Source organism: Eupeodes corollae, chromosome 1 (genome assembly GCF_945859685.1).
Source record: "Eupeodes corollae chromosome 1, idEupCoro1.1, whole genome shotgun sequence".
Taxonomy (NCBI): Eukaryota; Metazoa; Arthropoda; class Insecta; order Diptera; family Syrphidae; genus Eupeodes; species Eupeodes corollae.
In genome coordinates, this window is record NC_079147.1 from 213,204,233 (window position 1) to 213,228,408 (window position 24,176).

The window sequence follows — 24,176 nt, forward strand, 5'->3', positions numbered from 1 at the left end:
TTCCACATTCGCGCAGTAAGGCTAAAAAATGAATCTCTGTACTTCTTAGTACGGCCGAAGTTGGGCTCAAGGGTAAACTGATGGGCTTTCCTAGAAGCGCTGGTATTACCGTTAAATTGTTTAAGGGGAGGAATGCAAATGGCTATTTCACTAGAGCATAGTTTGTTAAAATAACGATACAAAAGGATGAGGCAAGAAACCTTGCGTCGATGTTCGAGTGACGTAAACAAGTTAATGATGTTAATGTCACCAATCATTTTAAAAGCTCTTCTTTGAGTCCTGTCCAAGAGACTTAAATAAGTTATTGGAGCACCAGCCCAGAGATGAGAGTAATTTTTAAGTTTCGGACGTATATAGGTATTGTTGATTTTAGCTAGATCAGACGCAGAGAACAATTTCTTGCAACGTCTTAAAAAACCTAGACATCTTGCAGCATTTTTGGCAACATCGCGTATGTGAATGCTCCACAAAAGGTGGTTGCTGATGCACATTCCGAGGATGTCGAGATTTTCCGTTTCGTTGATGCAAGTGCCACTCATAATTAGTAGCAAAGAGGGTTTATCTCGCTTTCACGATGCAAGACAGCATTGCGTTTTCGAAGCATTAAATTCCACACGATTTTTTATTCCCCATTGTACAATTCTGTGTAGGTCGGAATTAAATGAGCTAAACATATTTGGCCGTAGTACCCGTGGCATGATTGTTAGTGCGTTGGACTGTCATGCAAGGGGTCTTGTGTTCAATCCCTGCCTGTGCCACCTTAGTTTAAAAAAAAATAATTTTCGCGGGTACTGCCTCTTGCGAGGAATTGACAAATCCTTCAAGAGTAATTCTTGTCATGAAAAAGTGCTTTCTCAGAACTAGCCGTTCGGATTCGGCATAAAATTGTAGGTCCCTTCCATTCTTGACAACAGTACTCGCACACAAGAATGGTTGAGAGTTGTAAGTCACTAGGCCCTGGTTCACAACGGACTGTTGCGCCACCCCATTTGATTTTTGAAACATATTTGGCCGTTGCAGTTCCACATCCGAAGAGGAGGGTTGTGAGTCTGGAAACGAATATGAGTCTGGAAACGAATATGAAAAGCTTAGAGTGCTATCGTCAGCGAAACAATGTATTGGATTAGAAGTAGCAGACAGATCATTTATAAAAGTGAGGAAGAGGATTGGAGACGAAACGGAGCCCTGGGGCACAACAGCATTTATTTTATGAGTTTTAGACTTTAATCCGTCCAAAACAACGGTTCGAAAGAAAATTTCAAATCCAACGAAGAAGAGATTCGTCGATACCGAAAGCACGCATTTTCGATAAGAGAGCAGGATGCCAGACTTTATCAAATGCTTTTGAAATATCAAGTGCAATAATCTTACTTTCTCCAAAAAGATGTAAATATTTGTTCCACTGTTCGGTCAGATGAACCATGAGATCACCGGTGGACCTATTACTACGAAAGCCGTATTGTCGGTCATTCCCAGTAGGAAATTTGCTCACCAATGAAAATTTTGTGTGAAATCGCCAAGGAAATCAGCTACTCGAATCATTGAGGAATAGCATGCAATGAAATCCTTACTGAAAGGCATTGCGTTTTTCCTATGATTATACAATCCACCCTATCTTTTTCCTTGTAAAATATTTCGTTCACGATATGAAGCACGAGATGGGTGTTTTGTGTTTGTTTATATTTGCCTTTTTCTTCTCTACCTGCCACTGAATAATACGGAGATTGGCTTCAGTTTTAGAATTTCAATGCTCGGGTTTTTTACATACAATAAAAAATTGCCGTTCCCGTTCGTCAGCCTGGTTTGCTTCGAGAAACAAAGTTATTTCCAACAACAACGACCGACGGTGATGGCGACGCATGGTTGAAGGATTGCAATGTTCGGGTTTTTTACATATCATAAAAACTTCGATTCGCGATCGTCAGCCTGGTTTGCTTAGAAACAAAGTTATTTCCAACAACAACGCACAGTGTTCGGGGTAAGTGATTTTTTTTTGAGAGCATTGTTGTTTTTTCGAGAAACAGTTTTCAGTTGAATTTCATTGTTCATAGTGTCAACAAGTGAGTAAAGCTTAAAGTTATTAAAAAGAGTTTAGAAAATAAATTATAATTGTAAAAAAGTGAATATTTTGGTAAATTGGTAGAATTTGTGTTCAAATGGACAAGAAAAATATTCAGGTAATTTCATTTAAATTACAAATCCCTTTCTACAATTATCTAATCCTATTTTATTGCTCTTTTTTTAAAGGCTTCCGGATCTAAACAGTCGGCAATGGACTTCATTGAATTTTCACCCACAAAGCAGCCAAGGCGGATTTTTAAGAAAACGGTAATTATAACTATTATTATTTTATTAAATTAAATTTCTATATATCTGCTTTACATTTTGTATAGAATCAACAAGATATGATAGACGAAATGAGAGCGGACATTAAACGTTTGTGTGTCACCACGGAGCAGCTAAAAAATGGGATCTGCACATTGGCATCATTTTTTGCAATAAAATCATAAAAATTTACATGACTGTTTTTTTTTTTAATATTTGTATCCAAAGATTTAGGTATGAGTAAAAAATAATTCGATAATAAAAACATGATTGACTTCATTTATGCACATTCACGACATTTTTCACCAGGTCAATTTGCATTAGTGAATGAGTTACATTGGCTTCCCTAAGGAAACCACTGGTCAATATTCATTTATGAAAAAGGCCTTCAATTTTGCAAAGTGAATTCCTTGGTGAACATTCATCACATTTTTCACCAATGTAAAGTACACAAGTATATCAGCAACTCCACTAACCCAGTGATTTCCCCGGTGTGAATTCACGGTATTTTTCATCAACTAAAATTCACTTTGGAATACACCAAATGCACTTGCTTGGTGATTTCCTCTCTGAACAGTCACCATGAAATTCACAACTTGGTGAACGCCAATCCAATCCCCATGTTAATTTCACTGATGTTTTCACCATGTTTTCATGGGGTGTAGCTTCCATTCACCAAGGAAAAAGTTGGTGATTCACCGATGAATTTTTTGAAATTTCCTACTGGGTTAAGAAGCTTCCGTTTCTTAAGATATTTCTTGAGCTGAAAATTAATCAGCGTTTCCATGACCTTGGAAAGAAGGGACGTTAGTGCTAACGGTCGGTAATTTGTGGTAGAAGAAGATTAGCCTGTTTTTGGGATTGACTGAACAAATTCAGTTTTCCAACTACTCTGAACGAGCCCAGGAGAATAGGATAGATCCGCTTGCGGATTTATGAATGTTGAGATCTTAAAGAACTCTCGCTTCAGTATGATGATTGAATCTGCCAGATGCGAGCATCCTTCGGCATGCTGCAAAAAATAGAAGCGAAACATTTTTAGGAGCTGATTATAAGAATACCAGAAGCAAAATCCGCATAATTATACAAGACCGAAAATTTGTTTATTCCAAATGAAGTCAACAAATTAACGTTTTTTTTTTGGAACACAAAAGAAACAATTTTGTGTAAAGGTTTTAGAAGACTTAAATTCAAATCTCGCCTTTAATTTTTTCTACCACATCAGGTTTTTTAAAATATGCTCTTTAAACAAAACTAAAAACAATCAAAAAGGGGGTTTTGAAGGCTAAGTTAAGATTAAAAACAGGCGTTGGTCTTTTTGTTTTAAAAACAATTTCATTTTAGTATCTTACTTAGTTTCTGAAATTTTTCATCAGTTATGAGTCCTTATAGGAACTCTAGTTTTAAAAATACCCGTTTTCAACATTATTTTTATATAATAGAATTGTCTGGGCAACAGATTCGTTACATGAATAAAACTTTAATCGGTTTTGCCTTGTTTTTGAGAAAAACAGTTTTAGAATAAATTTTTTAGCATTTCTTTCAGATTTTTGTAAGATAGGTGAAATTTAACTTCAAACTAATTTTTCCGAAAATCTTAAATGGAACACGAGATTTATAAAAAGTAACAACAAATTTTAAATATTTAATGGTTGAGAACATATAAATAAAAAATTAAAATTAAAAAAAACTCAGATTAAAAGAAAAGATAAAGTGAAATATACTAGAGTAAATTATAAAGTAGATTGACTATTTTCACTGGGTCCCATTATTAAATAGACTAAGGGGGTTCCACTTTTTTTCCAAATTCAAGAAAACTGTTCGAGATATAGAGTTTTTACTATATTTTGCTTCTTTAAATTTTTAACAAAAGAAGTTCAAAACAAATTATTCAAAATGACCAAATATGTTGAGGATCCGAAGAAGAAAAGGTTTGTGGTTGATCTCATTATGATACCTTTTGTATATTCGGTTTGTTTTTTTTTTTTTTTCAAAACTAATGTTTTATTGACTTTTATGTTTCTGTTTCTGGTGATGATGGAGAGAGTTCAAGGTTATTTTCGAGAAGTTCAAGAATTTAAGTATTGTTTAACTTTAAATAATACAATCATCATTATTTTTATTATTATTATTTGGATAATGTATTATTCCAACTCACTGATTTCATATTATTTACAATGTCAATAATATTTATTCAGTGTGTTGTGTGGTGTTGTTTAATATTTAATGGGCTGTGTTTACAATTAATAGAAAATTTTAATGTCATTAAATAACACTTTAAGTGAGTTAATGTTGTTATACGGGTTGCGTGTGGGTTTTTTAATGATTTGGTTTCATTGAGAGTATTCATCTTGTCGTTACTTAATCAGGAGTTTTAGAGTAAATACAAAGATATTTTTTTCAAACATAATTGAAGGCTTAAAAGAAATGAAGCAGACATCTTCTTGTTGTCAAAAGGGGATCAAAAAATCAAGGAAAGAATAATTATCATCGTCCCACTGGCTGTTCCTTTGGCATAGAAAGATTCAATTGAGTATTTCGAAGAGTTTTGAAAATTCTGTATAAAATAAATACAAAAGTCTTAGGGACAAACCAAATCTACATTGAATCCAAAATGCAGTTGCGCCAGAAACAATTTCGTTTTAACTGATACCATACCAAAATTATATCACTGCAATATTTTTGTTTTCTGCTATGTTGCAGTCTTAACAAGGCTTAATTCACGTCAAAACAGTAGGTAATATTTGTATCGCGTGTTTAATGCAATTTTATATCATTTTTGATGTTTTTTGTTTCTTCTTATAGTTTTAGCAACACGAAATTCAATTCTCGAAATAATGAAGGGATCAATTATTGTCATTACTCTCATAAAACAAAAACATGGATATCAATGAAGCCCTAAGGAATGATTGATATACGTACAAGGAAGTAGACATGTATGTGTGGAGTGCACTTTAATAAACCAAATCTCCTGAGGAGTTCTAGCCTCCTACTAATATGTCCGTATGTACCTACACATGTAGAAATGATAAATGGTTATAATCATTATCCGCACTTTATTTGCGCGGGCTGCTGTTGATACAAGTCTCGCGCCTATGCCTACATATCTTCAAGACCTAAGGTAAAGATGCCTTCTTTGATGCAGAAGCTATCTTATTACTAACAAAGACAACAACAAAACTTCCAACAAACCCCTCGGAATCTAATTGAACAATTCATGGAAAACTATCAAAATAGGTATAGATAATTTCTTAACCGACACAATTTATTCTGGAAGATGATTCTTTACCACACGTATTTCTAGTTCCTATAAGTTTGAGTTGTAGTTATAATATGTTATAACGAAGGGATCCGCTTCAGGAGCAATTGCCTGCTGTCAGATTTTAGTTAGAATCCTTAACAATCTCTTCGATATCGTTGGTGGTGTCCTGATATAGAATGTTTTTAAAAAGAAGGACCTTAAGCTTTTTGTAATGGAGGAGCGTGGTTGTCTTTCAGTTATTCTGTACATAAATGTGTATAGCTTGTACTTTGTCCATACCTTTCATCTTATTGAATGTCGAGTCGATTTGGCCTGAGGTGTAAATGACGACGATGACTACGACGACAACACGATCCGATCAGTCCTTTGGATTGGATTGTGGGTATTCCAATGAATTGGTTCCGATTTATATTCGATTTACCCCCAAGAAGTTACTTCCTATGCACTGAGAAAAACACATATCCAATTTAAGATGAGTCCGTAGTAAGTAAAAGTTGTTTGAAGTTGATTCATTCAGGTATGGTATTTACCAAATACAAATTATTAAAGTTCTTAACAGTCAAAAACTTAACAATTCAAATATTTAGACCCAAAAATGTTGACTTATTAAAAATAAAAACTTCACACTTAAGATGATTCTTTAAAGAATAAACTTTTAAATTAAATCTCATCTTTTTTTCTTAAAGTGTATCATCATTTGATAATCTTCCTTCTACTGCCACTTCCAATCGAAATGAAAAGTGTGAAGACCTGAGCCCAATCGCAGGCGTTAGACGCCACCGCGATCGGCGATACCATCGCAACCGCACACCCACCCCCTCACCGCCTGTCTTACAGAGCCTCAAACTGTAAAAGCTATATCGGTGAGACACGAAGACGTGCAAAATTTAATTCCAAACTAAAATATCCCTTGGCCAGATTGTTCGAAGGATGTTAATCCAGCCAAGTCGGATGGTGGTGGTGGTTGTGATAGTGCAGCAAGAAGAAAGAGGTGGTAATATGTCGTCTGTAGGTACTTTTGTAAGACTCGCGATTATTATAAAAGACTGCGAGGTCGTCTTCCAGGTGAAGACAGGGCCAGAATAATAAATTGGCTCATTTAAAGGGCCATTTCGATTATTGATTGAAGGTAATTAGTCACTGCCAAGTGCATGCCGTATACTATATACGGCGAGATCTATGAAAATTAATTCCACCCATTCTTGCCCCGTGGCTGATGATAGCATCCAGATCCAGGCCTTCAGTCAGGTCAGGTATAGACTTTATTTATTAGGTAGAGGTGTATACGACGATCACTTGCGACGAATCCTCGTGTTAGTTTTTTGCATAGATTGTTAGCACTTTATATTATAGCTACATATACGAGCATATAATCGCTTCCAAGAAATGAAGAAAAAAAACAACAAGGTGGGTCTGGATAAATTACGATCATGATTGCACGACATTCTTTCTTGAGTTCGTATCGCATCGCTCGACTCGGTGTATGGACGGATGCTCCTCTCTTAGGTTAATCATCATCCAGCATCGTCATCGTTACACAAATAGAATACACAAAAAAAGAAAAACAGCAAAATATAGTAATTTCATTTCGAATTGTTTGCAATTATTAATGAACAATAAGATTGGGTAGTGTGTCCCTCTTTTTGTTTCTCTTTCTTTGGTTTTTCAGTTTAATTGCCAGGCCCCATAAAATGTATACCAAGTGAATCATCTGTGGGGATATTAAATTGATAGAGAATTTTAATTAGTTCATGGTGGAATGTGAAATATAAATCTTGAAAAGTGCCTTCTGTCCGACCGCGCCAGGTGGGCAAAACAAATGATTATGGTCGGATAAATTCCAAAGGTTTACTAATAATAAAAAAACATATAGCTAGGTATATATATGGAGGGCATTCAAGAATACCTGATGCCTTTATTTAATTGAAGAAACAAACCTTGATTAAAATAAATAAAAAGTGTGTAGGCTCTACGATGTCGAATTTATTCACCTGCCCCGAATTTGATTTGGATTTGTTCTTCTAATGTTTCTCTTAACATATCCTGCAATTAGTTTATGGCTTGTCCATTCTATGTGTGCATTATGCAAGGAACACCGATTTCAAATACTAAGTATCTAGTATCGGACTAGGCTTGTATTACTTGAATTTAGATGTTGAATTTTAACTCTCTTCTACTCTCTCTACTTCGAAATAAAAGAAAGACAATGAACTGAAATCCACCACCATTGCAGTGCCTCACCCTAAGGTAAAGATGGTTTTCTTGCCATGTCCAAATGAAGGAATCACAAATTGCATAATACATTTGGATATAATAGACCCAAAGGCTGTGAATAAGATTGATGTTCTAGCTCATCATATAGCTGAAGTGCATCCTTTAGATCAGCACAAGTAATCATAACGTCAGTCTTCTACTTCGACATCGTCATCGATAATGCCAATAATGACTAGGTGTATAACAGAAAACAGACTCCGGTTGTTTCACAAGGACTCATGGTTGATGATGCGGTTAGTATGTGCTTCCGCACTATCAATGCCGCCCTTTTCCCACGAAAAGATTTTCTTTTTCTATTAGCTAAAGTACAATCGATAGGTATAGACTTGGACTACATACATATAGCAAGTTTAATGAGCGCCCTGGTAATTTATCATTTTCTATTTTATTCTTCTTCCTTATTACCTTGAAAATTCGAATATCTTTAGACTAGAGGAAGTAGGTTTTGCAAGCACTTCTTATGATTATGATGGTCTTGAAATTATAGAAAATTAGCTGAGAATCATTTGCTACGTTTCTTGAAAGGGAATTGAATTTTATTTGCAGCGCCATTTCCACCAGGCAACAAAATATGAATCATGCTGCACGATTTCCCTTTTATTCGTGTCTAAGCAAAACACATGACAGTTAAAACTGAAAACAAAACTAATCCCACAAAGAAAATAAATATTTATTACATCCGTTGAATCAATGAGAATCAACAAGAACGAACATTTCCATTAGGAAATACCTATGAGCATTTCGATTATAATTCGATATTCATTATGCTGATTGGGGGTATTAGAAAATCAATGTCAGCATAAGTATTGTCAGTTTTTGTAGTTAATCGATGATTGAAAATTCAAAGCGTTAGAGGGCAAGAAGCTTAATACTAGATAAATTGTTTCGTTTTGTTTATGTTTACTTCTAATAATAAATTCTTGAGGCTAAATCACGGATTTTTTGCGGTTTAAAATACTCCATTGGTAGTAGTGTGGGTCGGCATTTTCAAAAAGACGAAAAAAAAAACATTATTGTCTCCAACATTCATTTAACGATTTAACTCACATGACATATTTTTTTAGACAGGTTCATATGAATATCCATTAGTTCGTAATTTGGCATCTAATAGAATGGAGATAGAAACCCTAGAATCTTATTGTTCCACTGGGTTCTATTCTCTCAATGTGTTTGTGATATCTTGTGTACGACCACAACCATCAATTACACTAAAGAAATATTGTTTTTGTAGCTCAAGGCTGCCCATTGCACTGTGCAGTGTGCACTCTCAAATCCAAAGAGACTACGACTACGCGGCCGGCGGCGGACGCAACGGGGTCGATCGACAATTTATAATTCACTTCTAAAAAAATGAATATAAAGATAAGACAAACGAACAGCTATTGCTCGCACTTGTTCATTTCGCATATGTTCGCTAAACACACTCCGGGCTCGTATAAAAGCCTTTCCAGCTTTGCAATATGCTCAAGCCAATTATTCATGATGCTAAATGAGACCTTAATTAAGCTTAATGTGCGATGGAATTGCAAATTTATTTGGTTTTATGGTTGAAAGTCGTCGTTGGTTTTTTTTTATGTCTGTATTGGTATAAATAGGAATATGTGTGATGTGATGGCAATGAATGGTGGGAGTCGTGATGTAGAAAATTTGTGTTGAGATTTTTTTTAAATTAGCTTGAAGAAGATTTGCATAATTCAGGTGCAGCTTTAAGGTTGTCTTTGGAGATTTAGATTTTATATTTAAGAATTTGAATTTTGAGAAGGCAAAATGATGAAGGCTTGACTAAAGTTTTGATGTTTGGATTAAACCTTTAACGTCGATGGATAAGTTATTAATTTACACTGATTGGTTTGAACTCCTACACATGTACATTTTTGGGAAATATGTACCTATATGACTATGTGCTGGCTTTAGGATCAAGTGATGTGGTCAAACTTTATAGCGAAGCCCAGATACACGAAGTATTTTTTTATTTGAAAGTTATAGCTATGCACAGTGTTATGGATTGAAGAAAAAACTTACTGAGCGCTTACGAACATTCGCCTGCGAGCAGTGCAGCTCCTGAAACCACTCATCCAGGAAACCTTTTTAATTACAAAGAAAGATAAAAACTTTGCAATAAAAATGCCGTATCACATATTCCGAACGATAATCCCTTTTTAACTCTGGGCAAATTGCTTCTGACAAAAAGCCATCAAATATAAGATATTTTGTTCCGACATTTTCAATCGATTAAAAAACAACGAAAGAAAATAAATCGATAGGAATGCAATATATAAATGATAAAAATATAAGCTTCCATTGTTCAAATTGTAAAGCCTGTGTGAAAAACTTGAAACCATAAATCGGTTAAAATTATTTATATAAGTCGACAACAACAACCAAAAATAATTCTGTTTCGCGCCACCGAAATCGATATTTTAAAGTCATTTTATGCCACACAAAACCCCAAAACGACCACAAGTTCAGTTCAAAACCAATTGGGTAACACCTGTGTAAGTCTATAAGTAGGTATACAACTATCTGGTTGAACAATACAGAATTCTTGTGTTGCATGCCACTCTTGTTGGAGCGGAGACTAAGTAAAGCAATACCTTGATATAATAAAGCTGATATCGTGCCACTGATTAAAATATATCTCGAAACTTGGTAAGTGAAACACAAAGCCTCGAACTACCTACCAATTAAATTTCATAAATTTCCTCTCCTCACCACCAACAAACCAAATCACCAAACAACCAACCTACTTAGCAAGAAGTTCGATTCCCAAAAAAAAAAATTAAATAAGGCTTTACCGAATGATAAATTGATTCATGTCCGTTCAAGCTCTTGTCCTCAATGAAACCGCGCAGCCGCAGCGCATTGGTGCCTTACAGGTAATAAAACGAAATACACCCGACAGTACCGACACTGAAAAACTGGAATGACGCAACACCTGTTCCACCCGGTAAATACAGCGCTCTCCCAATCTCCAATCCCCATGCACTCCACAGTCAAGCAGCAATCATCAGCTTGAGCTTGGGCGCTACAACATTCTTCCAATTCTGTTGCGACATAGCTAGTTCGATGAATTAATAGCTTTTTGCCGGAACGGGATATGAACGAACATTATTGCAATACACTACTTATATACCGAACACAAAATTAACGGCCCACTATATGGGCATCAATCATATCTGAGAAAAATGGTTACTTTCAGTACTTAAGAGTGCCAAGACTGATACTCAGGGTCATCGGCTGGGGTCATCGTTTGGGTGTTTGGGATTTTATCGAAAAGAGCATTCTAAGTTGTTGCAACTACTGTTAAATAGCAGAAAGCGGAAAGCGGGGCTATATCTAGTTGCTAGTACCTATTGCTGATATTTTTCATTCCTTCAAACATATCAAACGATGATGATCAATTGAATTTTGTTAAATTTTCGATTTTGAAAATTCATTTCCCACGCTTGTTATTGATAGAGGAGGCTACATCACTTCATCAGTTAAGTCTCAAGCTTAAGTCTTGAATTCGTGAAAATGTGAAAAAGTTGCATTGAATTTCTGGTATTTTCAGTTTTTTGTTGTTGTTGTTTTTATCGCAGGGAGGTGGAATGTTGCCATTGCCTGTTTAGTTGCATTGTCTTTTAAAAGCAGCTTGAAGTCAGTCGGGCTACAAGGTAAGCTAAGGCAACTTTTCGTGCGGTATCCCACTTGGAGGAGAACAATTGTTTTTTTTGTTTTTTTTTTCTTAAAATGTTATGTAAGCTTGATGGGCTGCATTTGAGACTATTTGTTGGGAAGTTGCATTGTTGAAGTAAAGTTTGTTGTGTAAAATTGTTTATGAGATGAAAAAGGTAGCATAGTTGTGTTAATTAGGTTTATCGCTATAATTTCTGTGTCTGTTTCGGTAACGAAAACGAAACATTAGAAATCTTGGAATTTGTATTGGGACACATTTTAAATGTCATCCATCCATTGACGGGTACTAAATCTACAAGTTGCATTAAATAGCAGGTATATCTGCAAGTATAAAGCCATAGTTAAAGGCACTGAAGAGCCAAATTGTAGGTGCCAAGGTAGACAAATATTATGTAATGTGAATCCTATTTATTAATACAAAATTTAGTTTTCCTATCGGAGTGCCATAGATACTACTTCAATTTTAATAAACGTAGTAAAGGAATGCATCCCTTCATTACCACATTGGGAACGTAAATGATGCTCAAAGTTTCCTCCGCGATTATTTGCTGTCATGAAATTGAGGAGTTTTGAGAAAATTTAGACTTGTTTAGGATTTAAAGTAATAACTCAAAGTATTGAAAAATTTGGTAACTTTGTTTAAGTTTCTTTTGTTTGTACTTCTAAATTGACTTTTAATAACAAAAAAACCTTCAACAGATTTTCAAAGCAAGTGTTCGAAAACAATGAAAAAAAGCATCAAAAGTAAGAAGCTTTGTGTAAGTAAAAACACAACGAGAAAAGAAGCATTTAGAACTGACGCCTTATCAAGGGGTATCAAATTTTTCACCTCAATTAGGAGTATACTCAAAAATGCCTTCGATAGAAAAAAGTATAAAAATCGATCGATCATTTCTCAAAAAAAGAAACAACAACTGATGTCCAGAAACACCATAACTCAACTCGAATTTTATATGCTCCGCTTGACTAAACGCAACATCTCAAGTCTTCGAGAAGGTACGTCCCTATACCCTATAACGAACCCATAATTTAATCATCAACGCTAAATAGAATTTAATTTTCCTTTTTCTGTTACAATAAAATATACCTACAAAACCAAGGAAGGAGGTAAAAGTACCTATACTAGGTATATCCTGGGGCAGGGCAGTTATATATGTATACATATAGATTTTCTATCGCACGCATCTTTGATGAGCTCCACATCATACGAGTATCTATCTATACAGCATTCGAGACGTATAAAAAGAGGACCAGCCCACCATCCCATCCATATATAACTCTTCATCACTTGCTAGCACCTTGTATAGTTCTTTGGCTAGGTATAATGCCAATGCCTTCACCTTGCTTTAGCTTGGGCTTCGAACACAACTCAAACTGACTAGGTATTTCGTGCGTCTATTGAACTTGAAAATAGATTTCCAAGAATGCTCTAGATAATAATAGGCCCATGCAATCTCAACTCACAAGTACCCCATCATACCGCATCCATGACGAAGACAACGACTACGACTACAACGACGACGGACTTTGATGCTGGTTGATACAAAAGATGCACTTCGTCTTGTCGTCTTCGTCATCATCATCATCATCATCATCACCATCATCACCATCATCATCGTCGTCATCGTCATGGCTGAATGAAAAGAGTCCGTTTCTCCGCTTTGATGTTTTGAACTTCGATATAGGAACCAGCCTATCAAGACAATACACATGCATGCGAAGGTCCTGTCCCGTGATGAAACGCATATTTCTTTTGACATATTGCATGCAATGTGTGAGACGAATTTGTTAAAATAATAACAAAAAGAAAACAGCATTACCGAACAGAAATGGACTTAAAATAAGTGTATACCTGGTTGGTAAGTAATCAGATGGAGAAGTGTGCAAAAATAAATTGATGTATTCGCAGCAGATAAAAGCATGTAAATGCCAAAGACAGTCTGTTTGGAAAATTAGGATACTTTTGAAAAACTGCAAACAAACTTTAAGGGTCAGTTGGAAAAAAATGGTTGATATTTCAACGGACTAGCTTGTTAGACAACTCTGAAGTCGTTGAATTCAAAACAATTCTTTATAATTGAGAAAAACAAAGAAAAAACTAGAAGGTTGAAAGGCTTTTCAACATTTTCAAAGCTTTTTTTTTCATTAAAATATAGAAATCAGATTATAAGTCTTTTAACCTTGGAAACATTGTCGTCTTTAAAAATATAAATTAAAATTAACTTATAGTTCTGTGACTTGGATACTAAAAGCAGTTTTAGGCAAACCTCAAGTAACAGTTCATCTTTTTATTGCTTTTAGTTTAAATATACTCAAACACTAAAACACTAAAAAAAACTATCAAAATACTATATTTTCCGACAAACTCAAAAAGCTCTTAATTTTTTGAGTGTTTTATAAAAGGTCCTTGTCTTTCTCTCCCTAAATTTTAAATCATGTTAAAATGCAACAAAAAACCTTTGTATACGAAACAATTTATTTCTCACTTACCCGACTCGGATTCATCCTGTTGCACCTGAATTGATGATGGTGCTGTCCGATTGCGATTCCTAATGCGAACTTGAGCCTTCGTTTCAGGATGAATTTTATCTCGTGTGGGTGGCGACTTCGATGAGACTGGCTGGTCGGTATAAACTGCAATATGAACAAAGAAAAAATAATAAGTGTAAGCGAATATGAGTGTTATTGGGAGTGATAGCTGATCTTAGATACAGGAACATGAGCAAGAAAATTGTGGTTATCTTTTTAATATTGCTGCGATTGGAACGAATTGATTTTTATTTGGTAGGCCGTAGTTTTTTAGTCTATTGGGTTGTTAAGGAGGATTTCGAAGAGAAAAGGAGACAAATTTGATGTATTTCTCTTAATATTAATAACTGCGGACTTTTATCCTTAAAAGCTCCAAGAATCTCTCTTTAAGGTTTAATTGTGACCGATGCTACAAAAACATGTCTTAATCAGCCCTATCATGAATTCCATCGTAATCGGATATTTTTACGAATCCCGAAAAACTATATCATGAAATCCGTTCGTAATGCAAAATTGTATGAGATTTTCCACTACGAACGGATTTCATGATACAATTTTTCGGGATTCGTAAAATTTTCCGATTACGATGGAATTCATGATAGGGCTGAATAACTTTTTTATCTTAATAACGACACTCCAACCGTTTTCACAAGAAATTTGTCTGTACAGTAAGGTATCAGCAGACGACAAGCGTTGCAAACAATAATCCTGTTCCTCTACAAGATTCCATAATAAGCAAACTTAACACGGCTGACCTCGCGTTACGCTTTGAAATCTGTCAAAAATTGCTCAAAATGGTAGACGAGGACTAAATTTTGTTAAACTGGCTTTCAATGTCTGATAAAACCTATTTCGGCTCAAATGGGAATGTAAACAAGCAAAACTACAAAACGTTGAACCCGCAAATATTTCATGAAACAGAACGTCACCCAGATGGGGCACAGTGTGGTGTGCAGTTTTTTCTTATCATTCATGTGATCCCAAAAAACAAATATACAGGTGTTAAATCACAAGATCACTGAATTCAAACTTTGTAGTCACTGCAAGTGATCAGTAAATAAATAATTTTGCTGATCGACATAAATTATAGAATATCAGTGTTTTTTAAAGATTTTATTAAAGTGCATTACAGTTTTCAAGTATAGGTCATAGGGGATAAAAATCGATTTATAAGCTTTGTCCGTATTTGAAAACTAAGTTGCAACTTTTCACGACAATTTCAAAAACTTAGCTTCAAACCTCAATTTTCTCATGTCTAATTCAAATCACACCAAAATAATCTATTGAATACGAAAAACAGCTTTTATATTTACCAAAAAACTTTTTAAAAAAAGTAGATATCGATAAAAGTGAATTTAAGAACTCCAATTTTCATTTTAAATGCATTTGAATTGTATTTCGATTGGTAGTGAAATGAAGAAGTTAGCTGTTTGACTTTTCGTAGAAAAATTTTAACATTTTCAATTTGTTGTTAAAGCTGTAAATGTTTCATTTTTAACTAAAGCGTAGTTTTCACTTGTCAAATTTCAAAAGATGACAAATTCAGAAGTGACAGAATTTTTTGGCAACAGGAGGATACCAAATCCAAATCGGTGGTGAAAAGAACGCTGGAATTGCTGGAATCATGTCAAAAATACATGTGCCCGCTGATGATGAATTTTGAAATGAATGAGAAAGAGAAACAAAAGTCCAAACGCTATTTTTGGCTAAAATCCGAATTCCGGTGTATTTGGAGTGGTAGATAACATAACATAGATATAACATTTTACTTACACTTTGTTAAAAAACTTAGCTCGCAAACTTAGTTGATGTAGAGTGATTATTTTCGATTTTGCCTTGTTTTGATTCTACTTTCAAGTTACGTAGTTCCTCGTTTATTTGCAAGTTCATAAGAATATAGTTAGCACTACTAGAACTATTCGATTCTCGTTGGTGCGAAAGTAGTCAAATAGATACATACGCCCATGTTCCGAATTTCGATCGAAAATGAATTGAGATCACTTTTCAATTTCACGTGAAATGAAATTGCATGTTCTTCAATTCAATCGAATTCGAAAACTTCGAAATTGCTTCGAACTGTCAGAACTGAAGAATCATACATTTTTATTTTGTTTCTGAAGTAAAATGTTTGCTGTTTTGAAGATAGGTGCAATATTATTATGAACTTTAATTGAAAAAAGGAAGAAGAATTCAAGAGATACAATAAGAAAGAAAAAAAGATATTGGATTTGCTGACACATTTTACGTGTGTGAAAATTATGTAGAACTGTCCCGATAAATTAAGTTATTTTAGATTAAGCAAAGACGCTTTTTTATATGTTCTAAGGGAAATAGAACCTTTTATAATACCTTCTTCAATTCAAAACTTGCTCCAACCCTCCGATTCCTAGCTTTCAAAGATCATATCACAAAATTAAAAAATGTGATTTGAATGCGTTCGAAAAATGGAACAAACCGAAATACAGAACATCCATTTGCATGTTCGAAAATCCAATTCACAATAACGAATTGAGGAACACCCAAATTCACTTTCGCAAAGTGTATTCACAATAAGTGAAATGCAGAACATGGGCAATAGTACCAATTTTTCGAATTCGAGCAATTTCATTGTAGAATCGAGTAACATAGTAGGGCCCCAGAATGTTTAGATATTAATTCCTGGGATATCTCGGGCAGATACACAACAAAATATTGTACTTAAATGGCCGTTGAAAAACTACTAATGTATCTAATCTGCAGTCTATATTCCATTCAAATTATTAAGTGATCAAAATATCAATTAATTTCTATGTTATTACAATCTGTCAAGTTCAAGTTCGTATTTCTTTTTTAGGCCTTAAACCAACTTGAATCCTTGAAAAAATACAACAACAACCATCAAAACTAAGCTTCCACCTACTATACCTTCGGTCATTCTCATTATTAATCACTTTGCACTTGACGCTTAGGTAATTGTCGGCTGTCAAGTTAGTGTCAATGGTCAACAAAAACCATCCATTAATCTCAAAACCAAAAAAAAAAAACAACTATTATTATAGTTGACTTACTTATGAAGGTTAATTGAAGATACAGATCAACTGAGGTTAAAATAAATGATATACATTCGATTATAGATATAAGCAAATTAACAACTTTTGAATCCTAATTTAATAGACATTTTGTTAAAGTAAAATAAAAACAAAATTGACGAAGTTTTGAGCAAAAATAAAATGAAGGTTATAAGTTGGTAATGTGTAGCTTTTCTATACCTAGCGAGATCGTTCGAAACAAGACATCAAATGTACTCACAAAAGATGTTAAAAGTGTTTTTATTTGTTTGTTTTCATTATAAAACAAACAAAACTCAAAAACAAATGTGAATAAATATTTACCAAGATATTTATGGCAGGTAGGTACACCTTATGGCGTGTACCACACATGACTATTGACTTCTAGAAGAAAAAAGGCTAGATTCAAATTCGAGTAAAATTGAGCCTCAGATTGTGATTGACTGAAGTTGTTTTCTTATTCAGTTTGACAGTTCTTTGGCACGTGTTGTCAAGCTGAACGTGAACATGAGAATACATCCATCTTATAACTTGCCCTTAACGTAAACACTATACATGTAATATCAGAGGGCAACGACTTGTTTATGGAAACAACAAAACATGAAAACCATTGTCTATTTAAAAAAAATGAGGATTTGCAATCTAGAATTTATGTCAAACCTTTGCGTTGCGTGCTGGTGCCAAAATTTTTGATACACAAGTTCTTAAAAAAGAGCATGTTTTATACATATTTCTTACAAAGTTCTCACGCAGTCATAAAGACACAAGATTCTTGCACAAGGTAAACGTCCCCCACTCACGCTATACGCTACATAATTGACCTATAATTTGTGTGTAACTTGCACAAATTAAAAAACTAAAATTTATAAAAACGCTAAAAAAAGGTCACACGCTACATAACGTGAGTTCGTCGTTTCTTTGAGTTCACTCTCGATTTCATTTGGCATGTAATCGTTTTGTTTTATTTTGTTTTGTTGTTGTGCAACTGAATTCATTATACAATTTTTCATTTCTGTTTTACCGCACATGAAGATATTTCAATAAAAACAAAAACTGAAATAAAAACACTGTGTCGTTTTGTAAGAAATCATAAGACAACAACTCGAACTCAAAAGAAAAGTGATTTCCACAAAATAAGTTAAGTCTTTCGAACTGCAATACCTACCGGGGGGCCAGGCGCCCATCAGAAGGTTATTTGAATTATTCATGAATTCAGTTTTGGTTTTTTTTTTTTCAATTTTTCTTGTTTTTTGTTTTTATTTAAGAATAAATGAAGGCAAGTCATTTTTTTATTGTAATTACAGATTGTTATGCAAATAGAATTTTTATCTGGCGACCAAACATATGATGTCGCCCGTCATCTTCCCTCCTCATCGCCCTGGTACCCTGTTGTCTTTTTGAAATTTTGAAATGTTGATTTTTCATACCAATCGATTGACAGTAAATTTATTCAATCCTTCAAAATAAATATTCACGTGGGTATGAACAATGTACACATTGTTCGTCTTCGCATATTGACTTTTATTCGAAAGCAATACAGCCTGACAATTATTTGGTGTCGTTTTGGAACGGACATGAGATCTTTATTGAAATCAGAACTTTACTTGAGAACCAAACTTAAGATTGTAAGCTTCTTGCCAATTGGGAAATTAGTTACATTAGATACATATATAAAGTGTTTTCCAAAAAAGGTTTATGTAAACGTTTTGACAAGTAAAAACATTGACATTTTGACAAGTAAAGACATTCAACAAAATTGAAATTATTAATATTTACTACAAAACATATGAAGTTTTGCAAGAAAAAATTCTTCACCGAGTTTGTTTTCCAAGAGGTGATCACAATAGAACCAAAGACAAATTTTGTTGGGCCCAATAATATAATGTCTATGACAATACTCCACATTCGATGCAAACCCCCAGTTATCATTGGGTTTCATCATTGAAAATTTTGTTTCGAGAGAAAAAAAACACATTTAATTCAGAATTCAGCGATGAAATCGTGTTCAATTACAGCTGATTGTTGATTTCAATTCAGGATATGTATGATTACAATCAGAAAATTTCCTGTCAAAAAATTCCAAGTGATTGGTTTAAATGATGAAAACCAATGATAGCTATAATTGGTCAGTTAATATGGGATTGGTAAAACTCGAAGGCATGCAGCCACAAATATGTAAACTGGTAATGGGAAATACCATGACAAGGATATGGGTTCTGCAATATCGCTTTAAAACTGCTTGTTTTTTTAAATAGTCTCAACGATGAAGACTTCAAAAATAATCTTAAGGGGTGAAAAGAGGTTAAATTCCTTGCAAAAATATGAAATTTAAAACTTCTCTCTATTAAGGAAAGTTTTTGCAAAAAGTTTTTATTAAAAAATATTTGTTAAGAATTTAATAAACAGTTAACAGGGTGAACTGGAGTACAAATTAAGTTTGTAAGAAACTTTAACATGCATTTTACGAATATTGGTCTAAATATTTTGCTAAAACAAATTAAAAAAAAACCTAAAAAGCAGGTCACCTGCAAAAGTTACAAGACCTTAGACCTAAACACAGGTTCTAGAAATTTTGAAGTTCTGGTAAAACCACAATATTATTATTTTCGCTATCAATAACTGAGTTTTACTACATTTACAAAGTATAGTTAAAGTATTTTTAAATGATGTTTGAAAGGTCTTTGTCATTTTGTTGCAAGTGACAAAGACAAATCGAAAAATTGGGAATTAAATTAGAAGTACAAAAAATTGCAAACATTTAATTTAGAATTTTAACAAATTAAAAGTAATTGAGTTTTCTTTTTGGGAATCCTGAGAGAAGGTTAAATACTCAGACTTTTCAATTTTTTACTCACCTCTATTTGTGATCTCATTGCCAGCATTTTTATTGTTCTCATCCTGTCCATCATTTGAGGTCTGATGATGATGATGATGGTGATGATGATTACGATCCATGCCTCCAGTTCCCTCATCGGAATCATTTATTTCTTCTTCGTCATCATCCACATCCACATCTACATCCTCATCATCCATATCATTTACATTATTGTCATTGCTTGTTGGATCCCAAGAACCAACACCGCCACCAACAACAACAACACCAACACCAGAATTTCCCATTCCGCTTAGTGTTTCCTTATTGTGATATGAATTATGGCGATTACGTGATCCCATCACAACACAACCGCTGATTGTAGTACCGCTCGATTGTTGTTGTTGTAATATCGTTGTTGCCTGACCGCCAGGAAACGTTGCATTTCTTTTGTGACGACCCTTTGATTTGGGGAAAGCCGCTAATATATTCAACCACCATTTGGATTCTTCGGGACAGGTACCCTTAATGAAGGTGACACGATCTGGTGCTGTGATGGCAACTGAATTTGTATGGCCGGTAACATCTTCGGCAGTGGTGACTTCGATGACTTTTGTCATATCGATACTTGCTTGCGGGACTGTTTCGGGCTGTGAAAATGAAATAAAAGAAATATTGTCAATAATTATTTAGATTAAGTGAAATTTTATTTATACATTCTTTCACTCAAATGCCGCGATTTAATAACTGTATTACCTATAAGCCACATCTAATTTATCTGTACCATAGTCAAGCCTTACGATAGCATAGACACAGCATCCTTCCAATGATCTTAACTAATCTAACCCCTTAGGAAGTTCATAATCCTTTTTAGTCGTTGGTCTTTTTTCGAAAATAATACCTTTGAGAGTAAAGTGTCTGCCTCTAGACTCTATGTAAGATCTTATATCAAATATCCAAAAGATTATAATCATCTTTGCTGAGTGAAAAATTATGAAAATCCCATTTAGTCAGGCGAACTAGAAGACCTGTACCTACAATTTATTTACTTCTTGGAGGATTATAACTTGTGGTTATACAAGGAACATGGACAGCTCCATGACAGCGTAGCCAGTAGGGTGCCAATTAGTGACTAAAAACATCCTTGTTCTAAATATCGCATCATCATCGTTGGAAAAGTATAGATCTATAGATAGGAACTTTTGGTTTGGTGTCGTGTAAAATATCGCATGTTAAGCTTGTTCTTTTCATACCTTGTTTATTTGTTTTGTTTTTGGTGGGAAAACATAAAACATACAAAATATATCTTAGCCACTCCTTTACGTGTTTTTAAACACTATTTTTTTTTTTGAAATGTGCGAAATTATTACAACGCGACGCGACGCGAGGCGACGATGTTATAATTCATAAAGTGTCAATATTACGTGACCCACACTCTATAGGTTAGGTATGCAGGGTAATTTTTTTTGTCTGGTTTGGTGAAAAATAAAATGAACCAGTAACAAGCTTGAAGCTCAAAATGAAATTGAAGCCAAAAGATATTTATCGCATGTTCAAAGATCTGCGCGATGCAAGATATCCAGTATATATTTGTAGGTACGACGAACCAAACCATCAAAGTCCACAGCTGCTCGAATTCGCACTTGTAGTAAGTTCCAAAAGAATCGAAAGTGGTCAGAAAAATGTTGATCTCCTTGCTCTGTAAAACTGGTAGGCATAAGTAAGTAAAAGATTGCACGCGAATTAAAATCAACTTGTTTTTAGTTTTGGGAATCAAGCTCTTTAATGATAATTTTAGGAGATTGTTATGGAAAGGGCTTTTTAAATGAGGGGACCAAGTTTTTGAAAGTAATGCCTGAGTCTTGAATAAATAATAAATATTCTATGGTAAATTTTCATAACAACAGGCAGATAGGTTTAAGAATCCAACAGGTGTCAGATAGATCATGGTATTAAATGACATGATAGCAAAAGAGGTTGACCAAATTCTTAAACAAAAGGTAGTAAGTCCAAAATTCAGGGTATCCAGCATTGCAGGTTATCTTTTCTTTGATCCAAGTTCTAACTGGACATAATATTACTCTTTTGCTTTACTCTTTGGCTTGGTCATATTAGACCTACGTTTGAAAGAGTTCTGAATGATTAGCCTGTTATTGAATGGTGACCTACTGGTCTGTAAGACCGGGTGTGCGTAAAACTGTTCAACTTATCTGGAATCACAAACTTTTCGCACCCCAAACAATTCCTATCGGTATGAAACAAAAATAAACAATGAAAAGCTAAAAAATTAAGATGATCATAATGAATGAGAAAAAATTGAACAAAAAGCATTCCATCTTTTGTTTATTTTCAATATCATTAAATAAATATATTAAATTATTTCACTCCATCACTTTATTTTTCGTTTTTATTGTTTATTGAATTGCATGAAGTTAATATGTTAGAAATTGAGTCGATAAGCAAGTTTAGATTTGGTAAGGCAGTCTCAGCAATCAACATTGTAGTTCATTGGCGAATTTTATAACTTAGACTCAAAGGGAGTAAAAATCTTAGAATTCTGTAATCGATGCAAGTATTTTGCCTTCGCAATCAATATTTTTGAATAAATAATAATCGATTCCAAGAAAATATATCGCCATCAAAACTTGAAACCTTGTTTAAAATGATGATCAATTCGATCTTCATTTTTTCCAACAACAAATGTTCTTAATTTTTAAGAAAAGTTTCTTCACATTATTCAAAACGATGGTTTTATTAGTTTTCGAAATTGATAGATTTTTAAAGAAACCATGAATGAGGGGTACAAAACTTCTGTGAACGAAGCTTTTATTAGTACAATGTAAATTAACATACATCTTTAAAGTTAATGACTTAAAACTTGGAACATATCCCTAAAATTTTACTTTGTATTAGCTCAAAAGAATCAAAAAAGTCGGTGTTAAAGCAAAACTTACATGAAGTGTAAGTAATAATTTGAAACTTACGTGTTCGTCCACGGAATATGTTAGCTCGCCATCGTCGTACAGCACAAACCACCTTCGTTGCCATCTCTGAAAAAAAAAACAAGAAAATTATGATGAAAATTTTGAAGTTTCAAAACTGAAACATTTATTTAAAATTTCGAGTTTTTTCAAACAATTATTTTGAAATTTTCGCCAACTATTTTTGTTCTAACATTTTTGAATGTATTGAAATTATTAATTAATCGAAACTATATTTATTGGATTAGTTGGTCGAATGAAATATAAAATATTGATCCGAAAAAGATAAGCTTTAGATTTCAAAATTTCAAATACTAACAACAATATTTTGTTTCAGTTTTAAATATTATATTTAATTGATGTCGGTATCGTAAATCATAAATTTAAATTGTAAAAATAATCTCTGAACGGATTTCTTTAAAAGCCCTTTGGGCACATCTTAATATTGTGTGCTCTATACAAATATTTTTGAAGTTGATAACTTGCCTAGTTCTTGAGATATAATAACAAAAACTTACATAATCACGCAGACATCTCTTCTTAAACGGTCAACATTTTTAATTTGACAAATTGGATTAATCAATATGAGGAGTTAAAAATCAAATCCCATTTTATAAATTCCAATCCATACGTGCCTCATTTTATACTTTTTTCTTTCTTGAAATAGACGCAAAATACTTTATATTTTTAACCAACGTCAGTTTTATAATCTCCCTCTCTGTACATTTCGCAATGCGGTTCAATTACCAACCTTGAGGTCATCCGTATTATTTATATAAACTAGACTACACATGATTGACACTCTAGAGCTCTAGAGATACAAAATTATAAGGAAAAAATTTAGAACACCAGTGGCATTCGGATCTTCTTCCACACATAATAAAGCAACATAGGCAAGGTATAGCCTATACTTCATAACAAGACTTAATTAAAGCGACTTTGCTAAAGCTTGACGTTATATTGTCTTCTATTCTATTCTGATGTTCAGTGCACCACACAGTATATAGGTACATATAATAGCCTTTTGTTTTCTATAATGAACTATAGTGTACCTTCTAATCTAATTACGTCGTCCGTCATAATTTTTCAAACCCCACTACCAGATTATGTATACGTTTGTTAACGTGCATTGTACATAGTATAAGAAGGTATATAATTTGTTATATGAAAATTTTTTCTAATGAGATTTTCTTTTGTCACTTTGGAGCGTATATGTAACTTTTTTGTTCTTGCTTCAAAAAGCCTAGAAAAAAGAAGAATAAGGAAAA

At 33.8% G+C, this 24,176-nt stretch overlaps 1 protein-coding gene and 1 long non-coding RNA gene across 3 annotated transcripts in view; one reads left to right on the forward strand and one right to left on the reverse strand.

Annotated features, from left to right (window-relative positions):
• The window catches only part of LOC129941130 (protein outspread), a 222,528-nt gene that overhangs the window by 14,152 nt on the left and 184,200 nt on the right, over window positions 1–24,176 (reverse strand). For both annotated transcript variants that reach the window (XM_056049682.1, XM_056049683.1), the window contains exons 3-5: window positions 22,912–22,977; window positions 19,971–20,577; window positions 14,030–14,173 (exon numbers count right to left, since the gene is read on the reverse strand). In XM_056049682.1, coding sequence (XP_055905657.1) covers window positions 14,030–14,173; window positions 19,971–20,577; window positions 22,912–22,977 — 817 coding nt within the window. The remainder of the gene's footprint in view (window positions 1–14,029; window positions 14,174–19,970; window positions 20,578–22,911; window positions 22,978–24,176) is intronic.
• Window positions 1,478–2,517, forward strand: LOC129941131 (uncharacterized). Its single transcript, XR_008780821.1, has 3 exons — window positions 1,478–2,177; window positions 2,248–2,328; window positions 2,394–2,517. It is a non-coding gene; the product is annotated as an uncharacterized LOC129941131 (long non-coding RNA).